The sequence below is a fragment of the Triturus cristatus genome, chromosome 2_2, assembly GCF_964204655.1.
Source record: "Triturus cristatus chromosome 2_2, aTriCri1.1, whole genome shotgun sequence".
Classification (NCBI taxonomy): domain Eukaryota; kingdom Metazoa; phylum Chordata; class Amphibia; order Caudata; family Salamandridae; genus Triturus; species Triturus cristatus.
This window is the reverse complement of record NC_140582.1, coordinates 480,506,709-480,527,873: the sequence shown is the minus strand read 5'-3', so window position 1 is coordinate 480,527,873 and position 21,165 is coordinate 480,506,709. Positions and strand designations below refer to the sequence as shown.

The 21,165-nt window shown below is 44.2% G+C and overlaps 1 protein-coding gene across 1 annotated transcript; it reads right to left on the bottom strand.

The window, feature by feature from the left end:
• Positions 1-3,107: 3,107 nt before the first annotated feature.
• Positions 3,108-17,729, bottom strand: LOC146862391 (gastricsin-like). The gene is made up of 9 exons (XM_085641581.1): positions 17,610-17,729; positions 16,718-16,874; positions 16,306-16,423; positions 8,714-8,832; positions 6,961-7,160; positions 6,530-6,637; positions 5,411-5,558; positions 5,166-5,264; positions 3,108-3,700 (listed from the first exon to the last, which is right to left on the bottom strand). Exons 1-9 carry the CDS (start codon positions 17,663-17,665, stop codon positions 3,548-3,550), a joined length of 1,158 nt encoding a protein of 385 aa, XP_085497707.1. The 5' UTR covers positions 17,666-17,729; the 3' UTR covers positions 3,108-3,547.
• Positions 17,730-21,165: the final 3,436 nt, after the last annotated feature.

Below are 21,165 nucleotides of genomic sequence, written 5' to 3'. Positions count from 1 at the left end.
GCAGAGACTGACCAGCGCTGAGACTTCCAGACACCTCTGACCCAGATCCACATCTCCAGCGAAGCTGAGACCCGTGGAGGCGACGAGGGACGTGGGACCGGAGACTTGGGAAAAGTGGCTAGCACCTGACTAGCGCAACTTCCGAGGCTCCCTCGAGGCTGTGCTTGGGGAATTGAGAAGCCCCCATCCCGAGCACCATCTGCAAAGAAGATCAGCTCCCCACACTTCACGTGTTCTGCGTGGGGCCCTTCTGCACTTGAGTTGCTCGACGTGTTGTCCGGTTGCTGGCCCGTTGGCTAGTGACTTCTGCGACGTTGAACCTTTGTTTTCAACTTGCTGGTCCGGCTCTTCCAGACTGGCACCCGCTCCTCTGTGAAAGAGAAGCACCTCAGACCTTCCTGGTCTGCACCAGAAGCAAGTCCTCCATCCTGCGTGGGTTCCGCTTGCCAAGGCTTGTTGGGTCCTGACTCGACTTCGACGCCGCCGACAGCAAGAGCCTTCGTGGGACAGCTCACCTCCTGGTCCTGGTCGTCCTCAACGCCTCCTGGTACCCGTGGCTGCTGCGACAAGCTTCACCTCTTCACCTGCATCTTCACGACATCGCCTGGTTCCTTCCTGGTTCCTTCCCGGCTCCTGGCTGGTGACCTAGACTCTGTCCCTTCTGCTTGCAGGTTCCTTCCTTCTTGATCCCCTCCTTGGGATCCACCGGACACTCTTCACTGACTACCTGTCAGCAACTTTCCTTCAGGCATCCATAGGAGTCGACGACAAAACCCGACTCAAGTTCACACCTATGCACCCACAGCCCGTGGGCTAGGTAACTTGAGCATTTCGGTGCTCACAAGGGTATTGACTATCCAAGGGTCTAGTTTCCGAGTCTCGACTTCCTAGCTATACCAGAAGTGTCCTAAAACTGCTAATTTCTAATAACTTGCATTTCTATCGACTTTTACGCATTACGCGTGAGTGTTTCCACTCTGCACCTGAATCCCGTGGGCCTCCCACTTCCTAACCTTTGGTAGTATAGTGTAGCCCCAGCGATTCCATAGGCCTAGGCCTATCCTGTGTTCGTGACAGTGGTACTTATACCGCTTACTTAGTATATGGTTTGCGTGGCCCCTAGGGCCTAACTGTATTACTTACCTGTGTGACTTAATGTATGCTTAAATAAGACTGTGTTGTACTTACCTCGAATCTCATAAAGAGTGCTGAGGGTTTTACTAGAATAAATACGTTCTATTTTTATATATATCTGTTGTGGTGTCCTTTCATTTGGTATTCAAGGGATTAAATATGGTATAACAGCTGGCTTTACATGCCATTCAGAGTTTAACCTAAGACTGCTCTTGTCCATGCTACCACTAGGATAGCTGGTCTATAAGGTTGACTTTGCAACCAATCACCATAAGGGTTGTTTGGACTGATACAAGGTGTACACTAGAATTAGTGACATCATATATCAGGCCAACTTCTCACATAAGGCAGCTTCTCTTTCTCATTCTCTAGCAGCTGTCTCGATTGATGCTGAGAAAGCATTTGATTGAACTGACTGGTCCTTTTTGCTCAAATCCCTTGCCTGGCAAGGATTTGGTCTTCATTTTATTTAGTTTGTTTCCTTACTCTATCAATCCCCCAGGGCATCAGTTTTAGTCAATGGTAAGATCTCTAGTTACTTCCCGTTGAGTCATGGTGTTCGTCAGGGTTGTCCGTTATCCCCTCTTTTATTTATACTTGCTTTGGAACCTTTCCTGACCCATATCAGTAATAACACCGAATCAGGTATTCTTTGGGTTAAAGATTTATTCTCTAATAATGATCCTTCCTTTTTCACAATTTCAACTCTTATTCAAGTGCCCTCGTTCCTTTTTACCTAAAGATCTCCTTCTCATAAATATTCTTCACGATATTCTTCATTCCCTACCAGATGCTTCCCCTTCTTCGTCTCCCCATTCCCCACTTGGTTCTATTCTTACTTCTGTTCCTAATGCTTCACCTATTTCTAGACTTCTTTGCTCTCTATCATATCTTAGGTCCAAAACTAAATTGGAGTTGCAGTGGGAATTGGATTTGGGATGTACTTGAACTCTCCTATTTTGGAATAAGATTTGGGATAACATCTACAAAATCTGTAGATCAGCTTTTACTTCTCAATCTTTGTTTTTCCTCTTTTATAGACTATACCTTACCCCTTCCTTATTATCTAGATTCTCCATGGATTCCCCTCCTAAATGTTGGCCCTGTGACCATCTATTTGGTGACCTTATGCATATGTTGTTTCACTGTCCCCCCTACAGTTTCTTTCTGGGGAAAGGTCTGGTCTCAGTTATCTTTATTACTTCATTTAAAATATCCACTAACTCCCCTCATCCTCTTTTTGGGCAGCTTATCTGATGATCTCCATTCACCACACAGCAACGTATGGTTGCTAGACCTTATGCTAGCTCTTGTTTTCAACAAATTTCTATCAATTGGAAATGTGCATCAAATATTTCTTTTTAAAGCCTGGTCGAATAATGTTTGTCATTATCACAGATTAGATACTGTCTTTTCCTCTTTGTATTCTCCGTCCGCTAATAGAGTTTTATATTGGTTGCCTTTAACTTCTTTTTTAGATGATGTAGCCCATAAACCTCCTTCATGTACTTTATCTGAAAATTTTAAACAACCATGATTTTTCCTACTTCTCTGCTATGGGTATTAATTTTGTTACTCGTTGTTCGGCTTCTTATACTACATTATATTGCTATTTTTCCTTTTAGATAATGCTCTAAGTTGCGGTTACCTTGGTCTTCCAATATGCATTCCCCCTCTTTCCCCTCTTCCCTTTCCCCAACATATTTCAAAATTGTTAAACAGCTTCAATTCTTTATGATATTAATGTTGATCTAATTCTCGCAATTTTGCAAGTTCTTGTTATTTTTTTCTGCTATGTTATTATGTTTCAAAAGAAAGCTGCTTCACCTTCAAATCAAAAAACATCTTACCGTTCTTTTGTTGTCTTTTCCAGAAAAAAGACACTTGCCTCAACACTTTGCTGTCTTTCTGCATCTCCCACCCCAGCCTCTTCACCCTGCAAACCTCTTGCCTTAAAGAAAAGGAGACTCAAGATTGCTTCAGAACTTTATTTGCAGGAACAGTGGGAATAATTCCCTTACAGAAAACAGGTCATCAAAGTATAAGAGTAAAGCGAACCCATTTGCATCTGTCTGGTAGCTTCCAGCATGAGGCCCCCACGCACATCCCAAACATGCCCTGGCAGCATGTGTGCGATCAGCACGCGAGGATATGAATGAGGTCAACATGCCATTTGACGTACACAATGGAAGATACTCAGCCCATTAGAAGGGCTGCTGTCTACCAACGAGCAAAGTTTTGGTATCAAGTATTCAAGAGATCAACAGCTGAGGAAGGAGAATTGCAATGTCAGTATCCTGCTGCCATAGTGTGACATCACCCTCTGGGCCTCAGACGCGCCTGCAAGGTCAGTGTTAATGCTGGCTGGGAAAGCTGGCCGGCCTCAGGGGGTGGGATGGGCCGCGGTTCTGGTCTATGCGTACTGAGCAAATCCCATCTGGTTGTTGCCCATGTCGTATACAGAGTAGTACTGGCGGAGGAAGACATCACCCAGGATCCAGAAGGGCTGGCCGTTCTGAGAGGGCAGGTAGGTGACCTCGACTCCGACGGAGCAGTAACCGTTGTTCTAAAAAGAGATGAGGAAGAAGTGGTCAGTCAGAGCCTTAGTGCGGACATTTGATAATTCCTTATTTGTGTCGGATTTTGAAACCATAAATAACCATTGCCCCGAGTTTCAAAAATGGAACCTTAAAGATCACCTTGCATGGAGGTGTTACCGACTTTATAGAGCAGGCTATGCCTAGCCCGGTGACCCGTGAGAAGCCGCGACTTAGTGGGACGAATCGGAGCATATCTGGGAAATCTTCTCTCCGGAAATAGTAAGTGCTTTAAATGGGCATAATGCCAGGCACTAGGGTATTTTGATAGTAACGAGAGGCAGCTTCTGAAATGTTGGTAGGGCTGGTGCTAAGTTAGTGCCTGAATCGTAGCTGATATTGAAAGTGGACAACCCAATAAACCCTTGAGGGCTTGGGTAAAGTTACATGAACTGGTAAAAAGATGCCTTCAAGGGATTAGTTTAGATACTTAGTTGTATGGTTGGCAATTATTTGATATAGGATAATTATATTCCTATAGAACTGAATTCAATCAGCATTCACGAAATGCATTGAGAGTCAATCAAACTAGAAAAAGCAACGGGTGTGTAAAAAAAGAGGAATTTTATATCAATCAATGAAGTCAATAAAGTCAAGGGTACTGAAAGTAGACAGTTATACAAATATTGGAAGGAGATGGTACAGTCAATTGTTCCTTCACTTAAACTTAATCAAACACTTTTTCATAATAATAATAAATAATTATAAAGAAAACAGTGTGACAGTCTCGACGTTTCGGTCTTTTAAACATCCATTCATAAGACCATCTTCAGGACAAGTCGATTAAAAGTTGACCCCTTATTCTTCGGGGGATTGTATCCCAATCGAAAAATCTGATGAAATTGGAGAGTGTAGAAGTCTGGTGATATTTAAATCTCACTTTTGTGAGGCGCGTATCTTCAATTTAATGCTGGCAATTCTCAGTAGTTATTTTGTAGATGTGGCCAAATCCAAAAATCGAGTGGCTTTACTCACATAGAAGGAGAATTTAAATCTCACTTCAACCGGCACGTGTCCTCAATCGGACTTCATTGATTGATATAAAATTCCTCTTTTTTTACACACCCGTTGCTTTTTCTAGTTTGATTGACTCTCAATGCATTTTGTTTCTTTTATTCATTTATGCTGATCTATATGACTGATGTATAAGATACAATCTATAATACGTGAATGCTGATTGAATTCAGTTCTATAGGAATATAATTATCCTATATCAAATAATTGCCAACCATACAACTAAGTATCTAAACTAATCCCTTGAATCGTAGCTGAGGCTGCTCAGCCTTGTAGCCTTCTAATAAATCTTACAATTTTTCTAGATCACAGTATGCTTTTGGGCCGCTGAAAGTGGCCATTCCATTTCTCATGGCATGAGCAATGCTTCATTTTCCTTCTTGGATGAACTTGGCATTAGATTTGGTTGTGCAGACTTACCTGGAGAATGTAGGCTGATGGTGGGAGCGGGAAGGACACGCCATTGATGGTGAAGCTGATGGTGGGCAGGTTCTGCACGGTGCTGCAGTCCACCACAAACTGTGAAAAGCGAAAATTAGTGTTACACAAGAGCAGTGGTATACCTTGTTCCCTTAAGTGCATCTGTTTTTTTTTCATAATATCTGCTTCCCTAGTTTAGGGAGTTCCAGATTTCAGTAGCCATATCGTGTGACCTTTGAACCTACCTCTCCCTCGCTGGTTTGTTGAGCTCCCACAGTCTGCAGGAATGATCCCATGAACTGCTGGGGGATAGTGAGGAGGGAGGTTCCAGTATCAACCATTGCCTGGCAGCCCTGGCTGCACCAGCCGGTTGCCTGTCCATTGATGGTGAACCTGTGGAGGGAATCAAGCACAAATTTGTTTAAATACTTGTTTAGTAGACTCAAAGTCCAGATGTTAAATAAAAGCTACGTTTACGATCTAATCCAGTGGACGCTAAATGGTCCTGGGCTTAGCATATAAATAACTGGTGTTCTCACATGACAGACAGGAAAGGATCTTTGGCACAGAACAGTTTTGGTTCCCTCGCTCTGTGTCATGATGAATACACAAAATGTAGAACTTTTGCAAGTTTTTTTCCGAGGACTTGGGCTGTTGCCCATCAAGTGTTCACCAGTTACTTTACATATGACAGCAGTTTCATTTCATGCAGCTCCAGGCGATTGAAAACGTAGGGAAAAGTTTTAAAACTAAAATCATCCTAGAATGTATGTTCTTTTCTCAAACACCCCCATAAACATCCTTGAACTGCCATGTACTAAGTTCTTGCAGCAGTGACTGCATCGGAAGGATGATGAAGGAGAGAAACAGGGTGTTACCAGCCAGGACAAAAAATCCCACTCTCCTCTTGCCCTGCAAACTAATAAGAGATTGAGGAACGAGGCTGCCACACATCACATTGTCCGCTATTTAGGAGTTTCTGCCTGGAACTCCCTCATTTCCACTTCTGAATTCAAGTTGCCAGTGCATTTGTACTCACTAGCACGGTCTTTCACATCTTTACACTGAACTGATGTCTGGCTACCTGCCATGGGCTAGAAGCCTGGTAAGAAGTGGTGTGACTGCAGGGCAGAGGAGTTTTCCAATGGGCCAAGAAAAGGTAAGTTGTGAAGTTGCTGTTGTGAAATAACACATTCGGAGCACAACCTTTTAATGATGTCAACAGCTTAGCAAAACCCATCACTGACAGAGCAGGATGATTGTGAAAGATATGGGAGATAATTCCACTCTTAAGTGCATTGTTTATTAAGAGAAGTTTCAGCCACAGACCTAGATGTGGGGAGAGAGTGACAAGGCACACTTACGCATCGATGCCGATCTGCCAGTAGAGTTCCTGAGTGACGGGAGCCCAGTAGATCTGACCAGTGTAGAGGCTGCTGTCCACACCCCCGAAGATAACCTCACCAGAATTACTGGGGAAAGAGAGTGGAGACACAGAAAAAGATTACTTAGCAGCATATGCTTCATGACTGTGAAAGTACATTGTATGACACCGTGAATGACTTTGCCACATTACTATCAGTGTCTCTGAGTGGGATAGGAGACTGAGAACCAACCCTGACCTCCCCCAATCCTCATTGTCTTTCAGGGGCACCAGTGTGCCCCAAAAATTGATTTCTCTATACGGTCAGTGTGCAGGGGACTTTGTACACCAAAGCTGGTCTTCTTGACCTTAGAAAGAGCACACCTGCTTGTTTGATCTTCAAAATGACATAAGACCTTCTTCACTTCCTACCTGCCCATGGAGACGCTGAAGATAGGGTCGGTGAGTAGGTTCTGCTGTAGCATGCCTTGCATTGGAGTGGTAGCGCCTCCTGCTGACAGAGCAGGATAAGCCATTCCGAAGATCCCTTCAAACTGGGCGTAGACAAAGTTAGTTCCGGGCTCGTTCACACTCAGACCCAGCTCCTGGTTGGTGATGCTGAGGCCCTGGACCTAAATTGGATATAAATAAAAATGGATGACAAAGTAAACACAAGGAATGCAGTGTTTCTCAAAAGTACAAAAGTGGTCAAGGTAAAGGGGTTAGAACATGCAGACACCCTAGTAGGTGGGTCAATGCGCTTAGAATCCTTCGCAGATGTATATGTAGCCCACAAGTTACTTATCAGCTGTCGATGGGGTTGTCACCGCCTTTCAAATTTCTGAGTAATCATGTAGAATGTTAGGCAAAGTGCCCGATGTTGAAGCTTGTGGCAGTAAGTACTGTTTAAATATTACATTACAATTTTTACATTTGAGGAAGTGTTTAGAACTCTCTTGATCTTAAAAAGCCACTGGCAACTTTGGACCGAAGTTATAAGAGACTGTTTGTCATATCCAATGCTCCATAAAGGTAATTGCCTTTTAGTTTAAAAATAATACTATGATCTTAGGCCATTCCTTGTCAGGTTGAAGGGTCGTTTGGCACATTTCCCCCCCAAATAGTAGATCTGATGGAGAGCTGTGCCACTCAGTAACCTATGGACGCCCCTCCTTATTGGTTTAAAGGCATTGAAGAATCCTCAGAGGGAGAATAGACTGTGGGAAAATGACATAGTATGGCAGCCTGTCAGGCGTTTACAAAGCTGGGTTACATAAGTACAATTGTAGAGTTTCTCATCACATCTAAATACCTTGACAATGCCTATATTGTAATGGTATTTAGAACCGGATTTAAGAATAGTAAACCTATATATTCTAAACTTGATGGTGTGTGGTCAATATTTTGTGTTCAGTATTTTTGTAGGCCAATGTGGAAACCTTGATAAAGTTGTTGAACTGGCAGTGCAGAGATCCCGACAAGTCAAGTCCCCTGAATACAATAGAGGTTCTGACTTGCCATACCATCCTCTGAAAAGACTCCTGTCTATTGATAAAAAAAGTCCCTATTTATATATGCACACATCTTTAGGTTTCAGGAACAGAATGGTAAACTCCACATCCATTTTTTAATGAAAGACTAAATTAGGTTGACTTGATTGGATGCTTATATCGCTTCTCTCCTCACACTTCCAGGAATGGCAAATCATGTGGGATTGATGGAAAGTAATCTTCATCTCCTTTCTCAGTACTCTGGGGAGGAAATGTTGTATTGGGTCGATGATACAGAAAGCGTATCCTCCTCCCCATCCACCCTCAATACACATGATATGAACCATTTGGGGGTTAGAGTGTACAACCTGAATTAGCTCTACCAATTATGTCCTCATAGAACATTCACCATGCATTTGAAAAGACAGCTCATTGCTTCTGCACTGATTCCAGTGGGAAGCCATATTACATGAGACTTAAGATATATTAGCCTTATCTTTACACAGCATTTTCTAATTTAGGATGCCTCTTTGGCTTCAGGTGATGCCATGCCTTCTTCAGGATCTACTAGGAGCGCCCTTGTGATCAGCAGCTCCATACCTGACAGGCATAGCGCTGCAAACCTCTGATGGACGCACACATTATTAGCCCTACCTAGTTTTCAATACTGCACTTTCCATGGTGACTGCACTTACGGTCACTGTGTCATAGCCGAAAACCCCGGTGAGGCTGCCACTGCCATAGGACATGGAGAACTGCTGGTTGTTGCTGGTGTAGGTGGAAGACTGGCTGGGGTTGAACAGTGGATGGTTCTCTGCAGTAGAAAAAAGACTTGTGTTAATTCAATCTTAGCCCTTGGGTTGTTCTTTTGTCCAGAGGAACATTAGAGTCTGTGCAGTTCAGTAGTGGAAATAGAGAAATTAGAGACTTCCCATTCAGTTGAGTGTAGCAGGTTATATGAGTATAGCATGTCAGAAACAATAGAGAATATGGTAGCCAGCTCTGAGAAGCTACAGGAAGACCTGCAGAATTGTGTTTAATTCCGTGTTGAAAATGTTTTTGCAGACAAGGTTTTTTAGGAATTTTAATACCTGTTTTGGTGTTTGACCCTGCCTTCCTCTTTAAGAAAGCGGAGATTGTTGATGCCTGATCTATAGAGGGACTTAAGGGTGAAAATGCATTTTTTCAGTTATGTGAATATTCAGATCCAAAGAAAGGATGGATTATATAAAATAAAAATGCACGTTTTACAACTAAAGCATATTTTTTTACTGCTTAACAGTACGCCCACAGTGAAAGAGTAATTCATTTTTACTACACAGGAACATATTTTACTTCAGTTTTCAAGAAATGGGGAATATAATAATATCACTTCAAATCTGTATCTGGGGCCTTTGTAAGAAAGGTTCAATTTTTGGCATGATTTGCTACAAATTAAACAATTTTGATGCAGAAGATTTGCAAGGCATGCTAATTATTGGACATCCAGTGACTAGCAATGTTCTTCTTCAATACAAGATTGGGAGTGAAAGAGGAAAAATGAATGATTACTAGTGGCTTGATGTGAATAGTTTGTGGTGAATAGCTTGTCCAATCGTTCTTTTTTGTCTAAAATGGGGCTACATGAAGCAGAGAAGATAACTGATCGCCTCTCTTCTCAGGAAGAGTAGATCAGATCATATTTGGAGCCGGAAATGTTGTGGATGATGTAATTACAGGGATTTCCCTGCATTGTGCATAGGACTAAAACTATTTTACTTCTACAGAGCACTAACATTTGAACTTTTATTCCACGAGTTCTGCAACTGGCTGAAAAGGCAACCTCAATTGTTTCTGTTTTTACACACAACGGCCAAAATGGGAGATTGAATATGCTAACTTTTTCAAGGTTTATAAATAACATTTTTGCTTTCTTTTTTTTTTTTTTAAAGAAAATCACTTTATACGTCTTTGTATGCTAAAACTCCAGATCCATGGAAAAAGGTTGGGGACTTCTAATTATGGCAGATATTGTTTGACTGTGATGAGAGTTATAGATAAAGGTAGAAAGAGATTTAATAATAATGATATATATATATATATAGAGAGAGATAGAGAATGAGGGGGAGAGAGAGAGAGAGTGAGAGAGAGAGAGAGAGAGAAATAGGGACAGACAGAGAACGAAAGAGAGAAGATTAAGATATAGATAGAGAGCCATACAGAGTGAGAGAGATACAGATAGATAAAGAGACAGGGAGCTAGCTAGACAGATAGATATAGATATCGGAGTCTGTGTGAATGGTGGCCAGATGCTGAAAGGCAGAGACTCTGAGCAGCCAACATTTCAACAGTTATAAACTTCCCTTCATCGCCTATACTAAAAAACTAGCTGTACTGGGGGGCGTGGCTTGCGGCCGACAGGAATGGTCACTCCCTGAAGCAGCTCCGCAACCCTCGCCTAAATATCTGTCACATCTCCGATCACAGCGCGATAGATTCCCCCTGTTCCACGGGAATCGCTATCCGCACCGATCTAGCAAACAACAGTTGGACACAATCCGAATTCCTCGGCTGGTGCGACGCGGAAATGACCTCCGACGAAGAGCCCTGGAGTCTCACAAGATGGCGATCCACTCTTAGACATTGGTGGAAATAGCCGGATCCTCGCTGGCGACCGGCACAGCATGGACACTCCGCTGAACATATGAGCAAGGGGTCTCACTGCCCCAACGCTGGGGAGTCTCCGATCAAATGACGTCGGTGAAAGATGTGAGCATAACTGGGGCGAGAAGAGCGGGCGGGTGGAGATCGGCTGCCCTGCACCGTGAGGTCCCCGGCTCTGCGGTCCTCCCGCTGACACACCAACGTACCCCTGAGGAGAGGATGCACTACAGGGGCCCCCCAGGCACGAACTGCACACAGCCATCATCGTTCCCAGCAGTATGGGAAGCGGCGCGCTGTGCGTCCTGGCAGCCGGAGGGTGACTGCCTGGGCGGCACGGCCCTCTGCCAAATCGAGGCCCCGGCTTCGGGCCTACTCGTCTCATCACTGGGCCCAACATCCCTACACTTGTGGAGGCAGTCACGAAGGGGCTTATGTCACCACCTCACTGACTGTGGGAGACTTATCTGCTGCTGTATTAGTGTGCTATATGCTGTGTTGGGGAGCCCTAGACTGCAGTGCCGGTGGAGGGGGAAGGTGCCATTGAGTTGATCTGTCATGGCGGGCGCTGTAGTGGGGCACACCTAAACTCTGCAACATAAGCTGTTTCGGACCCTGAAAGAGATGCTGAAAGAGAAGCTGCCTGGAAGCGCCCGCACAACCCTGCACTCTAGTCACCAGCAACAGAGGCGGGTGCTGTGCCCAGCGATCGTTGCCACCATTTTACAAGCGTAATACAAAAACAACAACCCTAAGTACACGGTGGGTGTGACTCGACCTGTCGGGCCTCCCCCGGACGAGGCTGTGTGCTACACGAAATCCCATCTGGGCTCTCCTCACTTTATAACTCCAAGGACAACGCTGTACACCGCTCCTGCCCGCTCAATACCATAATCCTCACCGCACCGGCGACGACAACGCCCTCCCCCGAAAACAGCAGAGTGCACAGATAGTGGTGGATTTCTGTTTGATTGCCAAAGTGCTCACGGCTGGTCAGGCACCCTCTTAAGGATGGGGCGGGCGACAGGCACTCTGGCTTGTTGGGGTGTGGAAAGTTGTAATTCCACGGGCAGGAGGGCAGGGAGGGGGGGTCAGGGGAGGGGGGATAGTTGTGTTGTTCGTTGTTATGGTTATCTCCCAACAGAGTATTCAGAGGAACAAGTATTTGAAGGTGACAGATTCTGCTATACACAGTAGCTAGGAAAGGAAAGAAGAGTGTCTGCCAAAATAGACCGCGCCACCCCTCTCGGGGTAAGGCGATATCTCCGATGCTATTATGCATCTCATCTATCCCCACAGCTTTCTGCTACCACCCACCAAGACAGACGCAAAAATTACAAATTTATCCATTATGGAACGTTAATGGATTGGGCAGCAAGATTAACAAGCATTGAAAATCCAATAGGCCTCGCCTTTGATTAAGTTAAAGCCATTTGCTTTGCTAATGGTATTGTATAGCTAAGCAAATGGCTTTAACTTAATAAAAGGCTAGACCTATTGCATTTTTAATGCTTGTAAGGGCTGCCACTACAATGGTAGCTTAGTGAGACACAGTTAACTTATAGCCCATGGATAAATGTATAGATCACTTTTTATGTATTTAACGCTTTGTGAATTGATGGCTGTGGTTGGCTCACCAGCTAACCCATCTATATAGCACACTCTCCTTTTATGTAAAAGGGTGTATATTGGAATTTATTTCAAATGTCAATGATATCTGGGTGCGTCAAACTGTATAGGATATTTAAGAAGGTTTTAAAGAACCTTTGTTATATTTGAATTGGAATTATTTGTTGTAAATTTTTTAATTTTTATTTTATTGTTTTAGAAATTGCGTGGCTACTCAACTATTGTAAAAACACAAGCAATGAAATTGTATGCATTTGTAATGCAAAATAAAGTTTGATTTTGATTTGACTGTGTCTGATTGCATATGAAGATGTCTTACTAGAGGCAGAATAAATGAGTGACAGTGTCTGATTAGAGACAGGTTAGACGGTGGGGGTGTCTAATTAGAAACCAAACCGATGGTGAAAGGGTCTGATTAGAGGTGAAATAGAAAGTGACTCTCTGATTGTACAGAGCAGAAAGAGATGGACAAAGGTGTCCAGTTAGGATAAAGTAAATGAGTGGGCGCATCTGGTTAGGGACAGAGTAGACAGATGAAAAAGTCTTAGAAAAAGAATAGACAAGTAAAGGTGTCTGATGGAGGACAGACTGTCTTATTAGAGACAGAGTCGACGGTACACCATCTTTGATTATACTTCGAAGGAATCGACAGAGGTGTCTGATTAGGGACAGAATAAATCAATGAATGATTAGAGAAAAAAGGATGAACAAAGGTGTCTGATTGGGGCCGAATGGATGGAGGTGTATTCTGATTAAAGAAAGAACAGACTGTTTGGTGTCTGATAGGAGACAGAAGAGACTGCCGAAGATGTCTGATGTAGAGACAGAATAGACGGTCAAAGGTGTCTGATTAGAGACAGAAGGTATCTGACTTGAGACAGAATAATAAGGTCGAAGGTGTCTGATTAGAGACAGAAGGTGTCTGACTAGAGACAGAATAGACGGTCAAAGGTGTCTGGTAAGAGACAGAAGGCGGTCGAAAGTGTCTGACTAGAGAGCAATAGATAGATGGTCGAAGGTGTCTGACTAGAGAGCGAATAGATGGTCGAAGGTGTCTGATAAGAGAGAGAATGGATAATTCTGGGAGATGTGGATATTATTTACAAATCTGCGGGTGATCCCGTTCTGTGGGGTCGCTTTGAAAAGAGATAACATGGCCCCTCTTCACAGGCAGACTGCACACAACCCACGGCCATCCTTCTTGTCGACCAACCTATACAAGGGGGAGGCGGGGGCAGCGGTTAAGAATTAGGCACTCTTTAGCTATAGCCGAGACATAATCACCGATTGAATCGAAACGGGAAGAGGGCTTATCCTTCAAAGCTTCAAAACATCCCCCATCACCTCCAATACTGCAAAACTTTAACCCTGTCGAATGCGCCCATTTTTCCGATTGGCTGGCACCTCTATAGGCAGGACGGTGATAGGGGAGGGGCAGGGTCAGGCCGCAGTATCTATGTAAACTCAAGGGGTGAGAGGGTGCAGTACCCGTATGCTGAGTTTGATCTTGGGCAGAAGTGTCCTTTGGTTTGGGGTGGACCGCAGCAGAGGGGACCTCCTCCCCGGAGGTGCTTGGCAGGAGAAGGCGCCGACCCCCGCAGCGGACAGGTGAGAGACATCACGGGGGCGGCAGAGCCCGAGCGCTTAAAGCCGGGCCCTGTCAGAGAGCAGGGTGCCAGGCTGGCACCTATCCGTGCAAGCCCCTAGAAGGAACCCCTGGAAGAGATTATTTCCTCTTCCTATTTTCCTTCCTCTCTTTCCCTCCACCCCCCCTCCTTCCTTCTTTCCTTCCGCTCTCATCCACTCCCCACTTCCCCAGGGAGTAACTGTTTTGTTCTTGGTGCCTCCCTGATTCCGTAGTGTGTGTGGTAAACGCTGTAATCGTGGTGTTGTTCTTGTAACACTGGTGCTCATGAGTATCACAGTGCTGTCCATGTTATGAGTAGTGCTGTTGCTGTAAGTGCAGCTGCTGCCTGCAATCGTGCATGCACGACTGTAGCACTGGTGCTGCTGGCGTGACAGCGGCGCTTTTGTCTGTAGCTGTAGGAATGCCCCCTGTCCCCCCTCCTGTTTGCACTGATTCTGGAGCCGCTTGCGCACTGGTTTCGACAAGATGTTTCCATACATGGCCTGCGTTGGAGTGAAGATATAGTGGATAAAATATCACTCTACGCAGATGATATCTTAATTTATATGGCATCTCCACGAGCCTCAATTAATAGTCTTTTTAACGTCATCACCAACTTTGGTAAATATGCAGGATATACTATTAACTGGTCAAAGTCGGTGCTGTATGTCCTTCATGGCCCCCCACCTAGGCTACCATACTGCTATGACGTTGCCGTAGTTACCAACGGTTTTAAATATTTAGGGATTTATATTACTACCGACCCCAAAATATTCTATGACCAAAATCTTCATGGCCCCCTTCGAAAGCTGCAAAATGATGTTCAACATTGGAGATCACTACCCCTGTCCCTCCTAGGAAGAGCAGCCTTATTTAAAATGCTTGCACTACCTAGGTTTTTATATGCCCTCCAGAACTGCCCATTCCCCATTGCTGACACATATTTTGCTGCCATAGAGGGAGAGATCCGGACTCTATTGTGGGACGGCAAGGCACCTCGCATTGCCCTCCGCAAACTGACGAAGGGATGGTATGATGGGGGAATCGCTCTTCCTGACCTTCACCTGTACTATTGGGCCACACAAGTGGTGGCCACAAACCACTGGATACATGGCTCTCCATCGAATCCGGCCTTTCATCTTGAGAGATATCAGATGGGGAGGGAAGGCTATCTCGGCACCCTCTATAGTAAGGCTCGGAGGGGCCGTTATCTTGGACCTATGTTATTGACAGTGGCCATCTGGCTTCAAGCAACCAAACGTCTAGGATAGGCGGATAAGCTCACGAAATCCACACCGCTTTGGTCCACGCAGATACTGGGGCTACTCTGCCATCATGTGGGCTTCGATAAATGGGACATGATCGGTATCACAAATATTGGCGACTTGGTATATAGAGGCAAACTCCTCACATTTAAAGAACTGCAAACAAAACATAACCTTGCTTCAGGTGAAATTTTTCGGTATCTGCAAATTTGGCATGCCCTTCAGACTACTATCCCTGATCTGTCCTCTATACCAGATTCCTCTCCTTTGGAGGACGGCCTACTCTCTGAACCGCATCTAAAAAAGTCGGTATCCCTAACATATCGCAAGCTTTGTAATATTCTCACCGACCCCTTCTAGACTCTCCGGGACCAGTCGCAGGCAGACATAGGGCCTATAACCGAAGAAGACTGGCAGACAGCGTTAATGTCCCCCAGGGAAACGGCAATAAATCAACGCTTCCGTCTCATTCAATTGAAAATCCTACACCGCTCTTACCTCTCAGGAATACCCCTCGCTGAAATAGGCCGTAGGACAGACACACTATGCCTCAGAGGCTGTGGTCGAGAGGGTACCTTTTACCATGTTCTCTGGACATGTCCCATGATATGCCCCCTTTGGGACAAGGTAACCCAAAAAATGAAAGACACGTTAGGAAAGCAAATTGACCTGACACCAGGGTTGGGGATCCTGAACATTTGGGAGGCCACAGATTTGACTGAAATAGAACAACAATGGGTGGCATTGGGGTACGTATTAGTGAAAAGAGCTATTGCAATGTCCTGGGGCTCCGCCACGTGGCCTCTAATAGTTAGCTGGGTGGCAGAATTGGATTGCTGCATGATAGCAGAGAAAGAAGTCTATAAAATGCGAGGCTGCCCTAAGAAATGGGATCGGAAATGGAAACACTGGAATTCCTATAGGGGCGAGATTTGCACATCACCAACAGACGATATGGCAATGCACAGAAGAAGAGAACAATGAAGTCTTTGCTGAATGTAATGAGTGACAATTACATGTTAATGCACTGTACCCTCGGATTGATATGTACTTGATTTGCACTGATAACTCTATGATTTGATTTAATAAAAAGTTTATATAAAAAAAAACTAGCTGTATCACTTACGGCAAGCCTGGCTGGAGCAGTATGTCGATGCCACCCACAGATTGGAGGACCCAGTGTCAAAGAGGACCATGAAGTTCTGGGGAGGAGTTCCAACGCTGATCTGTCCATAGTAAGCTGCCTGGAAAGGGAAAAAGAACAATTGATGTAGGAGAGTTTCCTGCACAGAGATCAAAAATAATAATGGTGCAGTACTTGTGTTTTTGCTGATAATTAAAATGCATATCGAAACCCAAAAGCAGAGGCGGGGTAGGCCATGGGGAAACCAAAAGATTTCCTGAATGGTTGGTGTCTTTGAACAGTTGATGCATTTGGGGAAGAGTCAGGCGCATGCCAGGAATACACACTTGCCTGCTCTAAAACTCTCCCATAAACCTGCTTGGTCTTATAGAGAGAGAGAGAGCTTGATACTCACATCCATGTACATGGGCTCGTAGGCAACTGCAAAGTCGGTGACCTTGTTGAAGTTGTACTTGATGGCTGGTTCCCTCTTGTGGGTCTTCATGAATTCCTTAAGTACTCCATTCTCCTTCATAGTCTGACGGATGCTCTTAAACTTTTTCAGAGGGACCCTGCATGTGTGGAAAATAGACTGTCAACATGAACTGGCTGGAAACTAGACTCTGTGTCCAATTCAAATTCTGCTGAGGCTTTCTATTTTCATTTTTTGCTACATCCAACTTTAATCCTATATCTATCCATCCAAGATCTGGCTTCATGCAATTTCCAAAATCAGAGATCTCAGATACTTATATCTTTTGGGTAATATATATGCCATCTCCATAGAACAGTCATCTGAACATATGACAGGATGTGAAGGACATTACAACTCCCCAAAAGCAACCCTTACTTCGTCAACCTGTCTGAAGCCTGGAGGTAGACCATTTACAAGGACAATGTATCCTGACTAGTAGCCAAATGGCCTATAAGGATCCTATTGGTAAGGGGTTCACTCCACTGAACCACAGAATTCGGTGGATATGCCAGCCTCTTCCCCCAGAAGCAATACTCACCAAACAAGACCTTCCAAGAGAATTGTCACTGTTAGAATCAACCATTTTGGGAGACTCGGTTACTGTTGCTAACGAGCTATCTTCAGAGAAGTGCCTTTTGCACAGCACTTTGGATCTTGAGGGACCTTCCAAACAACCAGCTGCAATACTTAACTAAGAAGCCTGAAGCGCCTGTCTATCACATGGGTAACTAGACGACTATATTTCCACATGAAACAGGATGCCCTAACAGGTGCACCCTATGCACATACATTTCTAAGTCCTGAAGGGAAGGACAGCTGCTACCGTACTCACCTTACGAGTCCCTCTGAAAGATGGAGGCAGACCATCGCTATGACAAGCCACTTCATGATGTCAGTTTCCCCAGCCAATGTCTCCTAGGAACTGATCAGCGCTGTAGGACCTGAGATCAAATCTAAGAGCTGGAGCTCCTGCCTTATATTCTCTCACAGGTTGCTGACCACTCCTTCCCTCTACTGCCCTGCCCAGGCCAGTCTGATATCCTTATCAGGGGTTTTATCTTAATGGGCTCTTTGTGCACATTCCTTATCCTACTTCAGCTGCGTAAATCATGCCCTCTTTCTGCTTTTTCCATGGCAGAACAAGGCGCAAGATTAGAAAGCAGGAATGTAAACAAAGTTCTTAAGCTTTTTTGATAATACAAAGCATACAATAGAGAAGGACATATTTTTGGTAGATAACCAAATGGCTTTGGGAGCAGAAGGCAACATTCAGTGCTGAGGAGAAACCTATTAGTAGCAGGATCATAACATTGGAAATGGGGGACTGAACTCTTGGTAATGCTATTTCAATAACCCTTGATATCGGAAGGTTGACTTCTTTAAATGCATTGATAGGACTTTTATTAATGAGAGGTCATAGCATAGGTTTATGGAAATTGTTGGGGTGAAAGTTCCTATGACTGTCCAGCTGTTACAGCCCTCCTCAGCTTGTGTGTTGTGACCTCCTGTGAGGTTTGTCTCTTCTATTTCGCATCTCAAGGCCCCTGGTGGATGCTCCATATTGATTTGGGGGCTTCCTCAGCAGGTTGCCAGACAACTAAACTGAACATGCACCTTTAACATCCCTGTAGTGGGGAGTAATTAATGTCCTTTCACTGGGTCGTTGGGAGAATAAAGCTTGGTGGTAGGTGATACATATTGCATCTCTGGTCTTTTTTCACCTTTAACCCTGAGAACGGTATCCACCCACCCTTTCTGTAAATTCACATTGTCTCTTTTAAGTGGAATCTCTCACTTTTTTGCAAATGTGTGATGCATGCTTGTGTATTTGTGTAGTGTGTATGAAGTTCGTGTGCAGTAATCTGACTTCCCTCTCTTTTAAAAGACAATTAAACATTTAGGCCCTGATTATGATTTTGGTCAGAATTGCCTCCAACTGACATCGCAACAGTTTGGGAACAAGGTCAGTGGTTCCGACACTGCAATTAGGATGTGACCACACATGGTGCGATTGCAAGCTTCCATTTTACAATGGGAACTTGTGCGGCGGGCCGAACCATCCGCAGCACAAGTTCCCATTGTAGAATGGAAGTTTTTAAACATCCCTGCACCGTGTGGCAGGCATCTCACGGTGCCTGCCACATGGTGCAGGGATGTGAAAGGGGGCACCTTGTAATACAGTCTGGAGTATACCAACCTTAGTACGGGGTCTGTATGCTACACAAGAGGAGTTAGCGCAGAAAAAGAAAAGGTCTTAATTATTGATCTCTCACTAGTCTGTGTAAAAAAAACCCATTTTTTACTCACTCAGCAAAATTAGTTATTTGACATTGGCCCAGAGCGTTATGTCAATAAGTAAAACGATATTGCACTTGTTTTGTTACCTACTCCCATTCTACGTTGTTTCTACAGCACAGCATAGTAGCTGCTCATATGAAAGGGGCTTACAGATAACATTACAAGTGTATGTTGTGCATGTGTGTGTATGGGGTGGGCAATGTAGTATGTGCCTTGTACGAAGTGAGGAAACAAAGTAATTAAGGACTGTGGGCTTATTTTTTTAAAGTCCTTGGCCCGTTCCTGTGCACAAGATGGAGGTGGCTCTGTGTTCCCAGACAGTGTAAGTGTATTGCTGACGATCTTGAAGCAGAAGGGGGAGACCTGACATGGGGCAGAGGAGATAGGGCTCCTATTGAAATTCAGGGGCATATCAACAAGGCGGCGATATAAAATTATCGGCTCTTTTACGGCCGTTTTCGGCCGAAAAGCGGCGATAATTTTATCGCTTTATCAGCAAGGTCACGCTATCCCGTGAATCCTTGTCTTAGCGTCCTTTCGCGTAACGCCCAGCTTTGCATCTCTCATGAGTCTCAAAATAACTGGAGAAATGTCGCTAACCGACATTTCTCCAATTATCAATGGGCACGCTAACAAGCATAGCGATAAGAAAAGTAGCGCCAACCTTGGTTATCGCTACTTTCCTTACGCCTGCTTTTGGTTTGACTTAGCCATGATATCCAATGGAAGGTGGATAGCATGGTTAAGTATGCCCCGCCTTATCAACAAGCTATCGCCAAATGTTGTGCGATTATCGCTGGATTTCCAGAGATAATCGCACATTTGGCAGCTTGTGCCAGGAATTTTATCGCTTTTGAGATAAGCATTGCTAATAGCAAGCTATCTCAGCGATAAAATTTGGCGATAGCTGGCGATAATTATCCTGGCGCTAAGTGCGCTTAGTGATAATTATCGCCGGTTGTTGCTGATATGCCCCTCAGTTAGGCCCTTTTGCTGAGAAGAGTTCCTGAATAATCTTTCTGTAGCACTGCCAATTGGTATGTGGGTGAAGAATAGTGCAGGGAGGCAGCAGTCTCTGTTGTCCAGAGTGTGAAGGATCTTTTAGGTGAGAATAGCCCTTCGCCTCGTTTTCCTGATCACTGTCTTCTTAGTTGTGCAAAGCTCTACGCATATAGTTCACACCTTTTTGTACCTCTATTGTGGGTGCTCCAACGTGGAGATTACCCTGCTTGGCAGTGCATCTTTCTGCACAAAGGCTGTGTATGCAGAACAGCCTGGAGAGGCACTTTAAAAGGGAATCCAGCCCAAACCAGTTTTGCGTACTCAGGGCCCGATTCACAGAACTAACTTAAGACAAAATCCTAAACTTACTACCATTTTCGTATTCACAGAAGGCACTTACTCATTTTGGTATTCACAGAAGACACTTACTCACTTCGTTATTCACAGAAGTTAGGAGTCCTAACTTTAGGACTCCTAAATGCCTTCTGTGAATACTGAAAGTCTTTAAATTAGGATTTTTCTCAGTTTAGGAGTCCTAAAGTTAGGATTCCTAACTTTACTACTACCAAACTGAGAAAAATCCTAATTTTAAAGCTTTCGGTATTCACAGAAGGCATTTAGGAGTCCTAAAGTTAAGAGTCCTAACTTTACTACTACTAAATTGAGAAAAATCCTTATTTTAAGGCTTTCGGTATTCACAGAAGGCATTTAGGAGTCCTAAAGTTAGGAGTCCTAACTTTGCTACTACTAAACTGAGAAAAATCCTAATTTTAAGACTTTCGGTATTCACAGAAGGCATTTAGGAGTCCTAAAGTTAGGAGTCCTAACTTCTGTGAATACCGAAATGAGTAAGTGCCTTCTGTGAATACCAAAATGAGTAAGTGCCTTCTGTGAATACCAAAATGGTAGTAAGTTTAGGATTTTGTCTTAAGTCAGTTCTGTGAATCGGGCCCACAGAGAGCACCCACAGCAGCCCAGTGGTTGAAATCGTACACTTTAAATTCAGTTAACAATATGTGCGTGTTGCGCTGTACTTGAAAAGAAATCAACTAAAAAAATTACAGCCTTTCCAGAGACAGGAGAAAAAG